The sequence below is a fragment of the Dufourea novaeangliae genome, unplaced genomic scaffold, assembly GCF_001272555.1.
Source record: "Dufourea novaeangliae isolate 0120121106 unplaced genomic scaffold, ASM127255v1 scaffold120, whole genome shotgun sequence".
NCBI classification, from domain to species: Eukaryota; Metazoa; Arthropoda; class Insecta; order Hymenoptera; family Halictidae; genus Dufourea; species Dufourea novaeangliae.
Window position 1 is genome coordinate 205,378 of NW_015373994.1, and position 17,437 is coordinate 222,814.

The 17,437-nt window shown below is 49.9% G+C and overlaps 1 protein-coding gene across 1 annotated transcript in view; it reads right to left on the minus strand.

The window, feature by feature from the left end:
* The window catches only part of LOC107187939 (dachshund homolog 2), a 187,287-nt gene that overhangs the window by 53,269 nt on the left and 116,581 nt on the right, over positions 1 to 17,437 (minus strand). Inside the window, exons 6-7 of the mRNA XM_015576147.1 lie at positions 15,873 to 16,043; positions 11,130 to 11,354 (exon numbers count right to left, since the gene is read on the minus strand). Coding sequence (XP_015431633.1) covers positions 11,130 to 11,354; positions 15,873 to 16,043 — 396 coding nt within the window. The remainder of the gene's footprint in view (positions 1 to 11,129; positions 11,355 to 15,872; positions 16,044 to 17,437) is intronic.

Genomic DNA, 17,437 nt, shown 5'->3' on the forward strand with positions numbered 1-17,437 from the left:
TTGAACGTTCGCTTCTCACCATAGTCGAATGGATCCGGTCGAGGATATTACAGGGGGATGCTCGAGGGAATCGTGCGCGCGCGCGCGCGCGCACGAAGCGTGCCGCGATCCGTCGTGATTTCACCACGGAACGGGTGGATCGAATCGCGTCGCGAACGGCCAAGAGTTGTAACAAAATATTCGTTCCTCGCGGCAGTAAACGGCGTCGTTAACGACACACATACATGTACGCGCCACAGTTCTTTTCCCCCGTTCACTCGTCGCGACGGAAGACTGGCTAGCGTGGCTGTTACCGCTCGCTCTTTTATTGCCGGTAAATTACACGTTTTATTCGCCCGTGCGACGACCCGAAAGCAAACTGTATAATTGAACGGTAGTTAAAACTGCGGTAGGTCAAGTTTCTTGCCGCCTCCCGTCCTTTCGCTCTCTGACTCTATCTCTGTTCGCCAATCGTCGCCTCTCGATCCCTCTGATTCACAGTTCTAGCTGCTTATCCGTCTTTTTTTACTATAGGAAATCCCTCTCTTCCTGAACCGATGACCTTTCAATGTAATTCGTTTTCTAATACGCAAAATAAGGTTGACTAAGTTGTTCAGGGCAGAGCAGCGCGGCCGCACTTATTCTTACAAGAGAAGGCACGGAAGTGCCCCCCTACGATTTTGATGAATCTTCGTATGTCTGTTAAGCAGTCAAAAATAAGGGATACTTATTTTTTACTTAAGGGATCGAAACTTCGAGGGGTGGTTTCACCTCTTAAAGTCGCGTCTCAGCCGATAAAAAAAAATACGTATGCCTTATTTTTGACTGCTTAACAGACATACGAAGTTTCATCAAAATCGGAGGTGGACACTTCAATGCCTTCCCTTGTTAGAGTGAATCAATAGATACCTAGGTTGGTTATCCAAAAATGTCTCTTTCTTCTTCCTCTTCTTTTTTTCCCCTATATTACATTCACGCATATATCATCACACAAGACATAGCTACACTAGAAGATGGGCCAGGCAAAAGAATAATGAGGAATCGAATGCTCTCGACTTCCCGGAAAGATCCTCATACGAGGAGGATATCGAAGGAGGAGACGAGAGAAAAAGATTGGCGAGACGCGGCGATAAACCGAGCCGTCACCTAAATCTCGGATTTAACGATCCCTGGGTACATCGATCCTTGGTCCCCGATCGTCACCGATCGTTGTCGCGTTGGAATTAAGTAACAAAACGGACGGCTGCGCGTCTAACGACCCGGGGCGATTTTTCCCCCGTTTGGACTCGGAAAAAATTGGGCGAGCACACGTTCGCGCGCTGTCCTCGGGAATCGACGACGATTATAAACCGAGAATTTACGAGCCTCTCCTCGATACGTCCGCCGGGACGGAAGATCCCGCGGGATTCTTTTCCTTCCTATCTACATACGCCGGTCTTGTCCACGGAAACTTTGTTGCTTCTCGCGGGTTTTATCGTCGCCGCCGATTTAACTGTCCTCTCGTGCGCGCGAGACTTTGTCGCGTTCCGAGGTCCTTCCTCTTGCGACCTTCTTGCCGATTACGATCCAGCCTCGATCATTCGTTCCTCTGTTTAAACGTTCTTTCGGTTTAATCAGAGAACCATTCTGTATGGCTGTCGGTAGCTACGACGACTTCTAACTGTAATCTAACTTCTAATTCTAATACCACTTCATATCATAACTCCCATATTCATCGAATAATAAAAAAATAATAATTTCATTCGTGTTGAAAATATACCACAAATTGACATTAGACCTGTTGGATGACCAACCTTGGTATCTATTGGCTTTGATTGACAACCTTTGGCTTGACAACCCTTATTTCGCCCCAGGTCAGAACTCCTACTTACTCATCCCGTACTAAGGCCCACAGGTATCTTTTCCCCCACCCCAGAGTGATAGTACACAAGACCTTGTACAATTTCAATTCTATAGTACAGCACACTTAAGTCTCCAAGTAAGTCTATTGTTGTCAACATTACGGTACCCCGAAATATATTCATTGTATTATCATCAGTGTGTGTCTGACTCGTCCGGTTTCCAACAGGCCCACTAGAATAAAATCATCGTCCATCAAGTACATACGACCGCAAAGGGTTGAGCTAACTACAAAGTATAACACAGAAGGTAACTTTCCCTATTCGTTGAGACAAGTTTCGAGATACTACCCGTGGAGTGATCGATACCAGTAAAGTCGTAAGCGATCAAATTTATCGGATTTCTCGGTTCACCGATAAGTAGACTACTTTGAACACGAATCCGCGAACAGGCATACCCGATCGCTCCATCTGGTCGGTGGTACGAAGGGGTACGGAGGTTTCTCGAGGCCGTGAGTTCGTGACTGCTTTTATTGTTAAATAAATAATCAAGCAGTTGTTGCCGCGCGTTAGGCATAATTTATTAGCCTTCCCGACACCAGCAAGCGGGGCCCCCTCTCTCTCTCTCTCTCTCTTAAATTCTTTCCCCCTCGTTTCGCTGGGCTTCGCGCGGGTTCGCCACCACCGATCTCTCCGTTCTTCCCAGTCGATTTCTCTCTCTCTAGCTCGTTTCCTCGATGCCTCCACCCCAAGGAGCCCGGTACGAGAAGCAAACGCGAGCTGCGTGAGCGCCTATAAGCCCGTTTATCCTGGGCCCCTTTGCGTTTCGTTCCTCTCCGTTGCTGGCCCCCGTTGGCCTCGGCCTCGGCTTCTTCTTCTTTCCATCGGTGCAAAGGACGCGGCTGGTGGTTCGGTCGACCGGTGTGTGCCTTATGCTAAAAGATAGGGCCCCGTTGGTTTCTCTAATTGACAATCGGGGGCCTTTCCCCTCAGCCTGGGTATACCGAACGAGGTGGGAACCCAACATCGACCGCCGCCGCGGCAACATCGTATTGTCTCTCGCGTTTTTATTCCTACTTTTCTCCGTGGACCATGGATCGAACGGGGGATCCAGGGGGAACGGAGAAAGGGTGGAACGGGTGTAGGAGTGACTCTCGTTTGGAACGCATACCACACACACCGGATCACGCTCGTTTGCGCTTTCCACGGATTCGCGCGAGAATAGCCGGTCCTCTGGGGGCCCACGATCCACGTCGGTGATGCTGGCGATGTGTGCGTGTGCTCTCTCCGTCGCGGGAGGAATTAACGAGTAACAACGGGGCCCACCCTGACCCGGGCGCCAACGTGTCCCATTAAAGGCGCCCTTTTTTCTTCCTCGACCAGCCGCCGCGCGCGGCAGCCCCGGCTGGGATACTCGGCTTGCTCGTTATGAAAATTCCACGAGTTCGAACCGGGCCACGACCGACCACGAGGACGACGACGGTCCACGGATTCGCGATCTCCGTTCTCGCGATATACTCTTACATTGTACCGAGCAACCAGTTTCACTTTACCCACGAATCTCCTTTATATTCCCCAGTTTCACTTTATACTTGTAATGTTCACCGTGCTCGATGTCCAAACTAGTTGACTTTGATTTTCATCTTCCACAGCGGTAATATACAGGGTGGGCTAATAACTATGTCCAAATTGAATAAACCACTTTCAAGATTTTTTCAAAGCGATACACTTAATTTAACGACTAAAAATCCAACAACTGTATTCGCGAAGAATGTACCGTTTAATCGAATTCGTTCATTCTTCCAAAAAAACTCGAATAGTTATCGTCGTTTTGGTACATACAGAACAGGTCTGTACGGGGCGCAATAAAGAGAAGACGAGTAACGGCGAACGATTTATCGAACCCAGAGACCGATAGATATTAATAGATCGGTAGACCCGGAGATCTCGTTTACGAAGTATCGACGAGGGATCGACAATTTGTTGGGTATCTCCGTGGGCATTTGCCGGGTGAGTTATAAACACAGATGTAAAGCCGCGGCTGGTCCCCGCGGGAGGGTGAGCGTATACGAGAGTGCTGGTAGTCGAACGAGCAACGGAGTATCCAAAAAGCATACACGATCCCGGAGCTGTCCGGGGCCCCCGGTTGTATCTCCGCCTCGTCCCGCTATAAATAGAGAAAGGAAAAAGGGGCCCGGGGTTCGCGGGCCCAACGGGGACCGCTAAAACGAAGAAGAGCCGCACGGGAATTATGATTTCATCGTTCGCCCTCGTAGACTCCACTCGTATTTCACGTCGAGCGAGCCCCTTTGCAGTTCTTCTTCGCTCCCTCTATCTGTGCACGTATCGATTCTGTATCCCATCCCTGTGCACGCTTGATCGACAGATTCGCGGTATTCGACTGGTTGGATCAACCACGAGTTCTGTTCTGTGCGTGAACAGGTTTATTTCGGTAACTTTCCTCCACGTAACGATTAACCCTCTAATGGTAAGACCTGGTTCCTCTTGTGCTGTCACTGATCTATTTTTTTGTTATTCTCGTTTTAAAATATTTCTTATTATTTAGTAAACGCTTAATACTGCAGGTTCTGTTATATAATTCAGTTAGAATAAACTTCCGAAAAGCTCCTATACCTTGATGACCCTGACCTTGACATATATTATCAAGATCACGGAATGACTTTTTTTTTCTTGAACTGTTTTTAACCATCCCTGAAAGGTTATACCGATCAGCGAGAGAATTTAAAAACCTTAAAAGCCACTTTACCATTCGAGTGTTATCAATCGCTTGTAGAAACTGAAACGTAGTCTTCAAGCAACGAGTAAAGATCTCCCGCTACGCGTCATCCTAATAAATATCGTTAACCGTGCGCTCGCGCAGGCTACCTTAAGGATCACCTGGGGGTCGTAGGTCGCGGGCCCACGAGAGCGCGCGAACAGCGAGCCGCTGCGATTATTATGCTTATTAAGGCGGAAAGTAATAAATTACGGGCCGGTTAATAATGGGAACCGTGAGAAGCAATTGACTCGAAGTAGGCAGAGGAAGTCGTTCGCCACGGCAGTCGCGGAACGATCCTGCGTATCGAACGGGGATCGATTCCCCGAGGAATCTACACCACCGCCATCAACCGACGAGAAACCGCCACTGCCGTGTCTTCCCTCTCCTGTTATTTGTTAAAGGCTCCGCGCGAGGAGGCTGCCGGGAGGAAGGGTCACGCGAGGCCGGCCGTTTCCAGGGTAATAAAGCGGTCCCATTCTTAATTAAATCTAAGACAACGCGGACAAGGTAATTAAAGCAAACATCCGACGCGATAAAACCGGGGCATCGATCCTTGCGGTCTCGAAGGAGGATCAGGACGTAGGGAAAGGGACGAGGAACCGTAAAAAGGGGTAGGCTCCGCGTTCCGTGGATTGTCTCGTTGATCTTGGTCGAATCGGGACCATTTTAAGGTCCATTTAAGGTCCATTTTGTCTTCGAGGTGATTGCGACGATTGCGGGGTGAGTTCGGTGGTGTACACATGTTTCATTTAAAACAGAGATAGAAGGCCTTTTCTCTACGCCACTTTTTTCCCTAGCGGAAACCGAGTTTGCTCGTGGGTTCACCGATAAATTAGAATATTTTATATCTGTGTGTCTCTTGAACATTCAAAATATGTACGAAAAGTATAATATACGTGGCTGTTATTATCGAAGAATTGGCCCACTCCGATTATATGGATACTTTTTGCTGATTAGATACCGAGAAGTGTAGGTCCAAAAAAATATTGTAGCCACCGATTATAACAGAATCCGTTTCGCATTCCCGTCCGAAGGCACGGTGCAGCGAATTAATACGCGCCGCGTTAATACGGTATTATCGATCAACTGTTCGCCAGCAGAACCAACCCGGCCGCGTCCATCGCGTTCGAGTCGGTCGACGAAAACTTCCAGTACGAAACGCGCCGTTGTGTTCTCGTAACGAAATAAAAAGCAGGAAGCGCCGATGGCTCGGATCGTGGCTGCCTTTACGGGAGCATCCAGAAATATCCGTTCCCCTCTCGACACGGGGGAGCAAAGTACAGAACGAAAGGGTACGCCAGAGAGAGTGGGACGGGGAGGAGGATGAAGGGGGGGAGCCGGTTGGTTCGCGGGCGACGGTTAGCCAGGTACGCGAGGGAAAAAACCAGCGTGCCATCGATACACGTGTGCGTACATAGTTTGCGCGATAATGGCCGCTCGCCCCGGCCGATATAGAGATAGCCTCGGTTAGGCCAGGCTCTCTCGCGCTCGCGAGGAACGAAGGGGTTGGGAGAAGGAAGGGGGGAGGGCAGGAGGGTCGTTCGCTGGCAGGGTTAAGCATAAATCAATCAGACCGCGTTTGAAAACCGGGGGGAGAAAACGATGCTGTCCCGACGAGCATCGGAAGACTCGCGGTAGGTGGACCCAACTCGACGATGCGCTTTTGACTTTCCGATTCTACCGATTGGTGTGGAATCTTCGGCAGCACGACGAATACATAGAGCGATAACAAACTCTCGTGTTATATATCATACGGCGGGAATTGCTTAGACACGAGAGGTTACGATAATGGTCCAACCTAGGCAATGGTCTAAATTCGGCGACATTCCTGTATTGCGTGGTATCCAAAAATGAACGAAGGTCATTTAACAAATGTAAATGATATTTCGCAAGTGTCGATACATGGTACCGGTCAGAAATCTTCCGAACACGAATAAGAAAGCTAGGTTTAAACAGAACCGAAGGGTGTACAGAAGGGAACCCAGCAAAGTTCATACACACCCAGCTCGAGGCTGGTCTCGGAACAAGCGTAGCTCGGTAGCTGGGATTCTCTCGTATCCTGGTCCTTGGAGGCGAGAAAGAGAAAGGGTGACAGGGAGGGAAGAAGGGAGAGAGGGTAGTTGCGCTGTCGCGCGACGTGGCTCGCGGTAATAGGATTTCACGTAAGCAGCCTCCCAGGCAGCGGCCAAAAATCGAAGGAGCTTACGGCGAGATGCGCCGCCGGCCGGTGCAGCCACCGTGCTGCTTCGAACCAACGAAACGGTCGAGGGAAGAAAGGAACGAAAAAACGAAGAACAGAGAGAGAAAGCGAAAGAAGGCGCAACGGAGAGTCGAGCGACGATGCACAAACCGTGGGACGGGAACGGAGAACGAGGGAGAGAGACAAAAGAGAAAAGAGAGATTCGTAGAAGAGAAAGAGTGAGTGTACACTGTGGGGGCGGAGAGGGAAGGACAGGGAGAGAAAGAAAGAAAGACGTCCGGCCCGTACAATTTTAATTAACCCGGTACCGGGTAGCCGATCGCGATCGAATCGGGTGCACGATCTACAAGGAATCTACATAAGATCCTCCACTCGCGGCTACAACTCAATCCCCTCTTTCTATTCGACCCTCTATCTCTCTCTCTCTCTCTTTGCTGCGGGGCCTTAAACGGCCCGCCACGGACTCTCCAGTGGATCCTGGTGGACACGAACGGGCAAGCCCGCGCACAATCTTTGCCACCGTGGCCCTCCCCCTCGTCCCTTATCTCGGCGAGCATCGAAGATAGCAGCAGCCTTCTCCTCTCTCGGTGGCTGGCTGCTGCTCACCAGGATCCGGCGAGCTCATATTGTTCTCCGCGCGGCGTGTAACTTACCGGGAGGAGAGAGGGACCCGATCTTCTCGCTTCTACGAGTCCCCGTCGTCCGTTGCTCGTTTTATTCTCGTTTTGCCGATCGGGGCCACGAGGCCCCGGTGTGTTCGCGATCGCCTTAACGACGGCGAGAGATCCCTCCCCCTGCTTCTCTCCCCTCGAATCTTTGTCCTTACTCTCTTCCTTGAGCAACCTTCTTACCATTGGATCTCCGTTTACGGGAATTTCATACACGTTTATACGAACGACACAGTCTCCAATCGGGACCGATTCCTCGGAAGAAGAGAGCGAGAGGGGGAAAGGGGCGACGTGTACCAGAGGATCAGTGGACCTCGTTGGAACGGCGAACCTCGCGCCCGATCCGATCGAGAAGATGGGTACTCGTCGTTGTTCGCGCGTCCACGCGTATTAGAACCGCGCGGCGGGTCGAAGCTTTCGAAGACGAGGGACGCAGCGCGCACCCATACGTGCAGAGAGAAGGCACGACGACGGTAACACGATAGCGGCCGTATGTAAAACCATCTGGTGTAAAACGAGCTGCTGGCTCGTTCGAGTATTAAATCGGCCCTCTCCCCTCTCCCTACGAATCCACCCTGTCGCATCTCTCTCTCCCTCCCTCCCTCGTCCAACCTTTCCTTGTTCTTTGATCGACTCTCTGCCCGTTCCTCTCGATCGCTCTCTTTTTCCATCCGAAGCACCCGGGGGCCTCGTCGACCTTCCCCGCTCCGATTCGGTCCCTTTATCCGACCTCCTCTCCCCCCACACCTAGCTACTCTCTTCTTCGATCGGCTCGCTGCGAGGGAGGAGAAGGCACGTAAGACCTCTCTAGGTACGCGAGCGCGCACACGTGGACGCGAGGAATCCGCTTAAGCCGCGGCCACAACAGCCCGTCGCCCCTTCCCTCGGACGTCGCGACGCGCACCGGATGAACTCGTTGCCGTTCACGCGTGTTGTCGGCCTCGGACCAGCGCGGTTCACGTCCACTGGGCCCCGCTGAACGTTCTATCGCGTTAAAGTCCCCCGGTTTAATCGGCCGATCGACCGCCAGCGGGAACAAAGGACGTCGACCGCTTACAACTCCGACATATATAGATCGCAGGGAATCCTTGTGGGCCCCAAACGAAAGAATCATTTGTGTGTTTACTCCGTAGAGGAAAAACGCGCGATCTTCATTGGCGTGAACCGCTGAGCCCACCGAGAACGGGCTGTTGGTTAACGGCCGTGAAAACGACACTTCGCCCGGACGGGTTAATGGGCAATTAAAGGGCCGTGTTTATGCGACCGATGGAATACATTAGTCGCGTAATCTTGTCGAGTTCTAAGGAGCACGGACTGGAATGGATCGCAGAGATTTCCTGTGATTTTTCCGTCCGCTAACACCGATGGAAACGGTACCTCGGATTGGGGTCAATCTTGTCTTCTTCGATTTATTCTTTTTCTTACTCGACGATGAAACGATCTACGGACTTTTGACGAAGTTAAACTTCGCCGTTACGTCAGGATCGGCACGAACTCTGGTCTCGAATTACATAAGCCTCCGCGCGGCCCATCGTGTTCTCTCGTTCCATCGATCGGTTTTAAGAACGATACACAGAATTACGATCGTTAAGTGGCTTTATACCGTGGAATATCTTCGAGTCCCTCCGTGTGTATTATGCCATGATTCGACCGCGACTAGGACATAATGTTCTTATTACAATGTCTACCATTAAAATGAATTTCTACACTAAACTATCTCCGTACCATTGTTTCATCCATTGGATACATGTATCACGATCGACGTCTCAAGGAATATTGAATCGAGAAATTGCTCGATCGAGAAACCCGTTTTCGCCGAGAATATACACTCCTTGTGCTCGATTCACCATTCCCGTCCACGATTATCCGAATGATCCGATCGATTATGACCGGTTAATTGTAATTAACTCGCAGGTAGAACGATAGACGGGGAAGACCGTGAATGATCTCAGAAGTTGCTCGTTCAAAGGGAACAAACAAGTGAAATCCGGTCGATCGATCCATCGGAAACGAGCGGACAATTTGCATCGAGAAAACGCGGCGCGAGTTATTGCGGATGAACGATAAACAACGCTTAACTCCGTCTCGCGGTGTAATCACTCCGCTGGACGGCGTCGTTTTCTCTTTTTTTCTTTCTTTTCTCTCGCTCCCCCTGTTCCCCTTATATCCCTGTTTCGTGCGATCAGAGATCCCAGAACCTTGGACGCTAATAATAATAACACCATGACCGATCTATCACCCGGTTAATGAAAAAGAAGACGGCGTACGAACGAACGAGAATGTACACGGCCGCCACGGTTCGCGGGTGCCTCGTTAATCGCGTTACCTAGGTTCGGTCGTTGTCTACTTAAAACGCCATGCGACTTTATCTACCGGCCTGCAACGGCGATATATATCAACCGGTGGTTCCAGAACGCGCGCGCGCGCGTGCGTGCGTATACACGCCTCACGATCAGGGAAAAAAGGACGAATCGCAAAAACGGTGTCGCGAAATTCGAAACGGTCCGCCGCGCGGTTCTAACGAGAAAACGTTAATAAATTGATTTTCGAGATAGGGAGCGCTTGATAGGGGGACGTGCTGTCTCACGGCAGGTATTTTTAATTACGGTGCACGCAGCGGTCTTGTAATCGGGGCTACTTTATATTCGCACGATGCGATATGCTGTATTTCGTTGGGAATAGGGCGGGAAAGGAGATGACAGTGCGTTTCAACGAAATACACAGAGGTTTAAAATTTTATGGTCCTATGTCGATGTCTATGTAACTGTTAATATTACTGCGATCTTCGTGGTTTAGTGATCTGCGATGTAATTGCTTAGAAATTTTACGACTGGAACGCTCGTAATGTTATCCTAAGGCTTCTTAAATGGTATAGAGTATTCGATTAAAGTGTTGAAATTTAATTAAATTATATCTCATCCCCACATGAGAAAAGTGTCAGAAGTTGAAAATTGTCGATTTTCATTTTATTGCATAAAATATCTTCCGATACATAAGTTCTACTAGTACAAGCGCTTTAGTGGTGGGGATGACGTCTGAATAGATTTACTGTAGCTTTTTGTTCGTTTTTATTTTAACCACAATACACAGGGATTGAATATTTTTAGGGTGGTCTCCTAGTTATACCACACAGTGTACAAGTGGCAGAGTAGAAAGTTCGGAATACATTGAACCTCAAAGGGTTAAAGAACCATTAACAATCGTTAGAAAAAACAGTAGAAGCTCTGTCAATGCCTGGATAGCCACGTTCTAGTAACAGGCATCGGCAACCTATGAACCACGTGTCACCAAATGACCCATTTGATAAATTCAAATGACCCGCTTGAGTTCCGCAAATAAACTATAATATATAAACATAAATTATAAAACATAAACACGAAACACTTTGAGAAAATATAAATAATAGATAAACATTTACCCTGCGGGTCATAGGTTGCCGACGCCTGCTCTAGAATGACTGAAACTACTAGCTGCGAGAGGGATCTATACCGAAGGGAAGGAGGGAGGATAGAAAACAGGTAAGAAGGAGTAGGTGTAGGATTGAAGAAACGTCGACGGGTCGCGGAGACTAATGCCTCTTAATGCGGCTCCGCGAGACCCGGGGCAGATAATGAAATTGTGGTGGAGGGGCCCTCGAGTAGTCTTAAGAAAGTCCTGCCACTAACCTTTCTCGTAGTTGATTTGCCTCTCCTGCTGCCTCGCGTTGTCGGCCGCGACCTTGAGTAGGCCCTGGATATTCCTGAGCAGGGTCTCCGTACTCGAGACCGAGGGATCCTGGCCTCCCTGGGACACGGCCACCGCCGCGGAGGCGATCTGCGAGTAGTTGAGGGCCTGGGGACTTTCCGAACCGGGCGCGGCCAGCGGAAGGTTCTCCGGAACGTCCGACAGATCTGAAAAACCACGAACAATTCACGTGAGCGTGGCCCGTATACTCTAGATCAAAGCAATCTTCAGGATTTGGAAGATATTTCCTGTAATCCTTACAACTGTTAGGGCCTTTCTTCATGGACACGAGCCATAGAGGCCATAAATCGGGCGCCAAAGTATTAACCCTTTACCAGTCAACGTAAATCACGTGTACGTCCCGAATGTGACTATCTCGGAATAAGATGTCACAGTGTGGAAAGACATGTTCGGTAGCAACGGTGCGTAAGCAAGAATTATTCGAAAGCACATTCGATGACCAGAGCTGGTTGTGTATTAATAGACGGCAAACGCGCGTGTTACAGGCGAATTTTCTGACCTATACGTTTACAAATACCAATGAAACACGGTTCTGGAATCCCAGGGACGATAATCCCCCCGGTGCATGATCAATGGTAAACCAGGTAAAATTCATTTTGCCCGCGAAGCAGAACCCCCGTCTTTATTTGTCTTCGGATGGCCGTGGTGGAAGTCTCGCCTATGAACCCGCTCCCGTAATTTTTGTCCGTTCTGTGTACGTGGTTCCCGCGTTGCCGATAAATTTCCAACCAGAGGAGGGAGGCGGGGGACCGTGGAACAACGTTCGAGGGAGGTCCCGACGCCGTGGAGAGGAGAGAGGACTTACAACGCGTGCGTGTTCCAGAGTCGTAATCCAGCGCGGACTACTTGTTACCCTTCGCCACGTCTCTGATTTAACGTCATCGCGGACGAATTAAATTTCGCGGATTAAACGGCACCAGTCGCGAGAGGGGTGGGGACGGATCCTTCGAGGCCGCGATTAGCCGCGCGGTCGCGCCGTCGCGCGTGTACAAGCCTCAGAGCGCCGCGACGGGGCGGCCCACGGACACACCGAAATTGTCGTTTCCTCCCTACGGAGACCAGAGAGACGGCGCATATTTATTCCCGAGTGTCTCGCGAGGCGCCGCGGGATTTAGAGGGAAAACTCCTCGAGATTCCTCGAAGGACATCGTGGTTCGTAGAAAGGGAACGACATCGTCCTTCCAAGATATTCCTTCTTCCCGACGAACAACGAACGTTGTTCGTTTTGCTCGTGATGTTCGCGGGACGGGGGCGCGCGCGACGACGCGATCAACGGGGCTAAAAGGCGGGAGTAGTCTCGTTATTCTCACTCTATCGACGATTAGCCTGGAAGCATGGTTTTCGTCGTTCGAGGGAAAGGAATCGAGGTTGTGGAAGGGGGGAGGTATCGCGAAGGATCCCGGGCCGGGATCGCCGGAATAAAGGATGCCTTATGGTTATGGCCGAAGTGGTCCGTAGAGAGAAAGAAAGAGATAGAAAGAGAAATAAAGAGAAAGAGAGACGGAGTGAGTGGCGAGACAAGACGTCTGCGTGGGTTCTACGGGGCTTAAGTGACCGGGGCCGCATCGTCGGTACAGCCCACACCGTGTGGTGGCTTTAGGTCCCGGGTTGCTTTACGGCCGATGATACGTGCTTTATTGTATCGTCTTTTAATTATCAGCGCGCGCACCTACAACGCCACGGCATTCGGTTACTTATTGCCATTCGCCGATTTAATGCTCGCGCGCCTTCGGTGTGCCGATCCGCCAACCACCACCGACGCCGCGCGCCGCTCTCGACCGGCACCTTTTGATAGTAAACTACTCCCTTCTTCTTCTTTCTCGGCCTTTCTGCGTTGCTCCACGCTGGTCTTCTTTTTTTTTTTCCGTCATTTTACCCCCTCGATCTCCCCTCCGTGCGACCTGGCGGGTGTGTGTGTCCTTCTTCGTCGAAACCCATTACAATTATCTCTACCCCGGGGGCCAAAGGTCCTTTTCTCTTCTCTTTAAGCTGCGAACAACGTTCTATCGAGGATTGAAAATCCTCCCTTTGGTTCGAAACCTCCCAAATGGGCACATCGTGAGGCCGATACGCACCGAATCACGCGGATCGCGAGGTCGAACCGAGGAGCCCAGGAAGTCGCGACGACGCAAACGGGCGAATAATCGCGGCGGATCGGATTCCAGGAACGAGAGCCCCGTGATAGCGGGGCGCGTCTCATTAAATCAGAACTGCATTCCACGGGCGTGTACACTCCCACGGGCGATTCGATGGGGTTCTACTTCGATCACCGCGGCGGGCACCGTAGGTAGGTAGGTAGGTAGGATGTAGCCGATCCGTACGACACACGCTGCGAGACACGGATTTCTTTTCCCCCCGGCGAGCGGCTCCAAAACACGACCCCCAGAAATTTATACGTCTAACTCGTGTCTTTCCCGAAATTTAGGGGCCTGGGGCTAATTCGAGGGTACACGCATACACGCGCCACGGAGATCCTCTAATCCGCCAGCGCGCTTGAATCTTCTAGTTCACCTTTACGTCTTTTTCGCCCTTTCACTCGTTCGCATTCGGGACACTAAACTCCGTTCCACGAGAAATGGGACACATCTTTCGCGTAACTTGTTTCCAATGTCCCAACTGTCCCAACTGTGTTTTTCACAGACTGGTGAACAGGTGAAGTGTCGAATAATGATTTGTCTTGCTCCTAAGTCCTAAATGGACACTTTGACGGCGATCTGGTGGCTGGAAAAATGTGAAAAGGAAAGGAGAGGGAGCGTTTCGTCCTGGTAGTGCCGCCACAGACCACTGCTAAAGGATACGATTTGTCGTGAAACAGAGTTTAGTTCTCGTGTGTACACCGCGATTCGAACTTCTGTCGTTCGACTCGAGACCTCGGCGAGCCTTCTCTGTTCGTCGTCTCGTTTTCTTCTTTCGTTTCGAGGCGAGGACACGGAGGCTCTAATTGGAATATCCAATTAACTGCGCGTCCAGCGCAGGGACAATCGGCGAATCGATTAGAAATCACCGCGATTATGACGCTTCGATGCGTCGAACCCTCCGGCCGAGCGACAGGCACACCAGATAGCGCCGCACCGGCTGCGCGGGCCAAGATTCTTATCCGGACCCATCTTTCATTATTAAAATGAAACTAAATACCGAAGATGCGAGTCTAACGACCGGACCCTGCCACCAGCCAGTGGTGCTCCCTCACGGGGATACAACGTCACTCTTGTTCCTCAGTCCCAGTCGAGTTTTTGGTAAGGGCACGACACGGTTCTTGACTCGCAGAACGCAACCCTTTAACACTCAGACCCTTCAATAGTTATGTTAAAATCATGATACTGATAGTAGATAGGTTGTATCTTGTTATTTTGAACTCGAAAATATCGATATTGAACCAACCTATTTTTTTAATTTGTGAAAATTTATTTTTAACACGGAAACACCTCTTACGGAGAGAAAAATTATTTCTCGCGATTGGATAACTGAAAAATTGTCCCGATACGTGAACCTTGTCTGGATTTTCAAGACGAAACCCCTGGATAGTAGGATTTTCTAGATATCACGTGTACGTCAAATTGGGTTGGGTCAATTTCGTTAATCGCGAAGGAAAAAAATCACTGGGTTCTTTACGTTTGGTGTCGAATTGATCGCGATAACGATTTCCACACGTCAGAGCAATGGTTTCCATACGTGTCGGTCCAACGGAATTCTACTATCGTAATAGCACACCTCGTAAAAACCGCGATGTAATCTCCAGGTACAATTAAACTACCACGAATAGCCGCAAGATCGAATACAATGAAACACGATGCCATCGAACAAGATAAAATATAATTAAATTCATTATTCACCCGATAGAATAGTAGATACCTTTCGTTACAAGAGATCGGGAATAATACATCTTCCTCGAATTACAAGATTCCATTCACGAAAGAGAATCTAGAAATACGTACCACGATTCGCATGCAACTCGCGTGTAAGACACACGATTGTTGCACGGGAGTCGATAACCCTGAACAGAACGATCCGTAATCGCGACGTCGAATCGCTCAGAGTCGCGGGAAATCGCGTGAGCATCTTCCCGCGATCGATCGACACCACCAGACGCGATTACTCGCGAACTGAATGAACGAGGGAACGAAAAGAAGAAGCAAAAGAAAAAAAAAAAATAAAGGAGTACTCGACGAAGAATGGAAAAGAACGATCGAATGGGGTGTGCCTACGCGGCGAAATTCCAGACACCTCGAACGACCAGAAAATTCTCCAGTCTGACGGACAGGTTTTGACAACCGCTGAGCCGAGGTTTCTCGGGGCCCGACGATACAGAGAAGACGAATCCCCCCGTGAACGTCGTTCCGCTACGGACCCCGAGATGATCGATGAGAGGGTCTGACCTACCAGTCGTCCCGGGGAACTCATCTTTAAACGCCGCGGCCCCGTCCGCTCGATTCGATATAATTATTTTACGTTATATACTCGCCGCGGAACGTAGACGAGAAGAGGAAAAAGGGGAAGGGGGTGCGGAGGGGGGAGACATCGTTTCGACTTTCGGCACACGTCAAATTCACCGTCACGGTTCGGCTGCCGCCTAATTGATCGAACGATCTCTCTTTCTCTCGCTCCTCGCCACGGTTGTTGTATATCGACGGACGCGTTGCAAGATCATCCGCGAAGTATCTCACCTTCGTCCTTCTCGTTGTCGTCGTCCAGGTCCTCCGACAGATTATCGTCCTCATCCTCGTCGTCCTGCGAACGATGCGACGCCTCCGCCTCGCTTCCGGAGTGCTCGCCCACGCTTCCGCTTCCCGCTGTCTTTGACAGGTTCAGGACGGGACTGTGCCCGTTCGACGAACCTGAGGAACAGAAATAACGAATCCGTCTAATTCAATCGGATATAGGGATACTATCTTTCGCTGGGATCCTGAACGATTGTGGCGGAAAAAAGAAGCTCGGGGTTATATCGATTTGATGGATTTTATTTGCCTTCCTGTGCATCTCTGTGCTTTTCCTCGGGGAGGAAAACGATCCCGGCCCATCCACTTTCCCATACGTATTTGATATCCTAGCATTTTAATCCTGACGTGGATAGATGCACTGTTTGTCCAGCGAACAGGGAATGACGCATCGGCGGTCGAAGTAGGCGGGTCGTTCCCGAGATCGAGTCGATAGAAACACGTTCGAGAGCATTTCGAACCCGCGCTCTGCTCCAGAAAGTTATCCGGGGCGATATTATTGCGCGACGTGCTCTGGTAGGAAGGGGTTGAATTTTATAGGCGAAAGTGTGCCCAATCTTTCCAGAGACTCGACCCGTATTTCATAGTATAATTATTCATTCCACGATTCACTATTCAAACCATGTAATGAAAGTGGACAATTGAATTAATTGGTTGTACAAGCTTCGCTACTCGAAAATACTGTGGACCACATGTAGGCTATATACTCTGGTCAACCTTAACCTCTCGAGGGATACTCGCACGTATGTGTACGTTTAGTTTTTCTTTCGTTCAAGCATCATTCCAAAATTGTAATTAAATATTCGCTAGGAAATTCTTCAACAAAACAGGGTACTCTACTAATTGACTGTTATTAATATTTATAAATACATTTTAATTATGTACAGTTAAAACGCGTTTATCTCGAGAAGTCATTTTACTCTCTTCTTACCAGAGCACGTCGCATATGCCTCGAAAGCCACTGGAGAGAGTAATTACAGTCAAGTATCGATTAAAGTTTACTCGTAACGACGAACTACCAAAAAATTTTGCGGTTCGATAGGAACTCACGGTAATACGGAAACTCTAGAAACAAAATCGGTTCGGTTATAGATTACGATCCGAGTACGGTCGTCGACCGTCGCGGCGTTGAAATCTCCGAGGTAACAGAAGGGGACCCGTCGATTCCGTGGGGCCCCTTAACACCCGATCGGATTCGAACTCGAAACGTCCAGTTTGTCGCCGTCTCGGACGGACTGGCCCTAAAATATTACGGGGAATCAGAAGAAAGGCGGAGCCGCGCACGATGCCCGGTAACCCGATATCGGACTTAATCTCTCTCTTTCTCTTTTCTCCAGGCTCTCCTAAACGCTCGGCCGGGCCAGTCGACGAGAAAAATAAAGAAACGTAGAAAAGGAGCCCGGGGACCGAGAGCTCTCGGATCACGCTCGGCTGGCTCTACTCGACGCAACGGAATATCTTTCTGCGTGGCCTGACTTCGACTTTTCGACGCTCGTTATCCGGATGGAACCCCC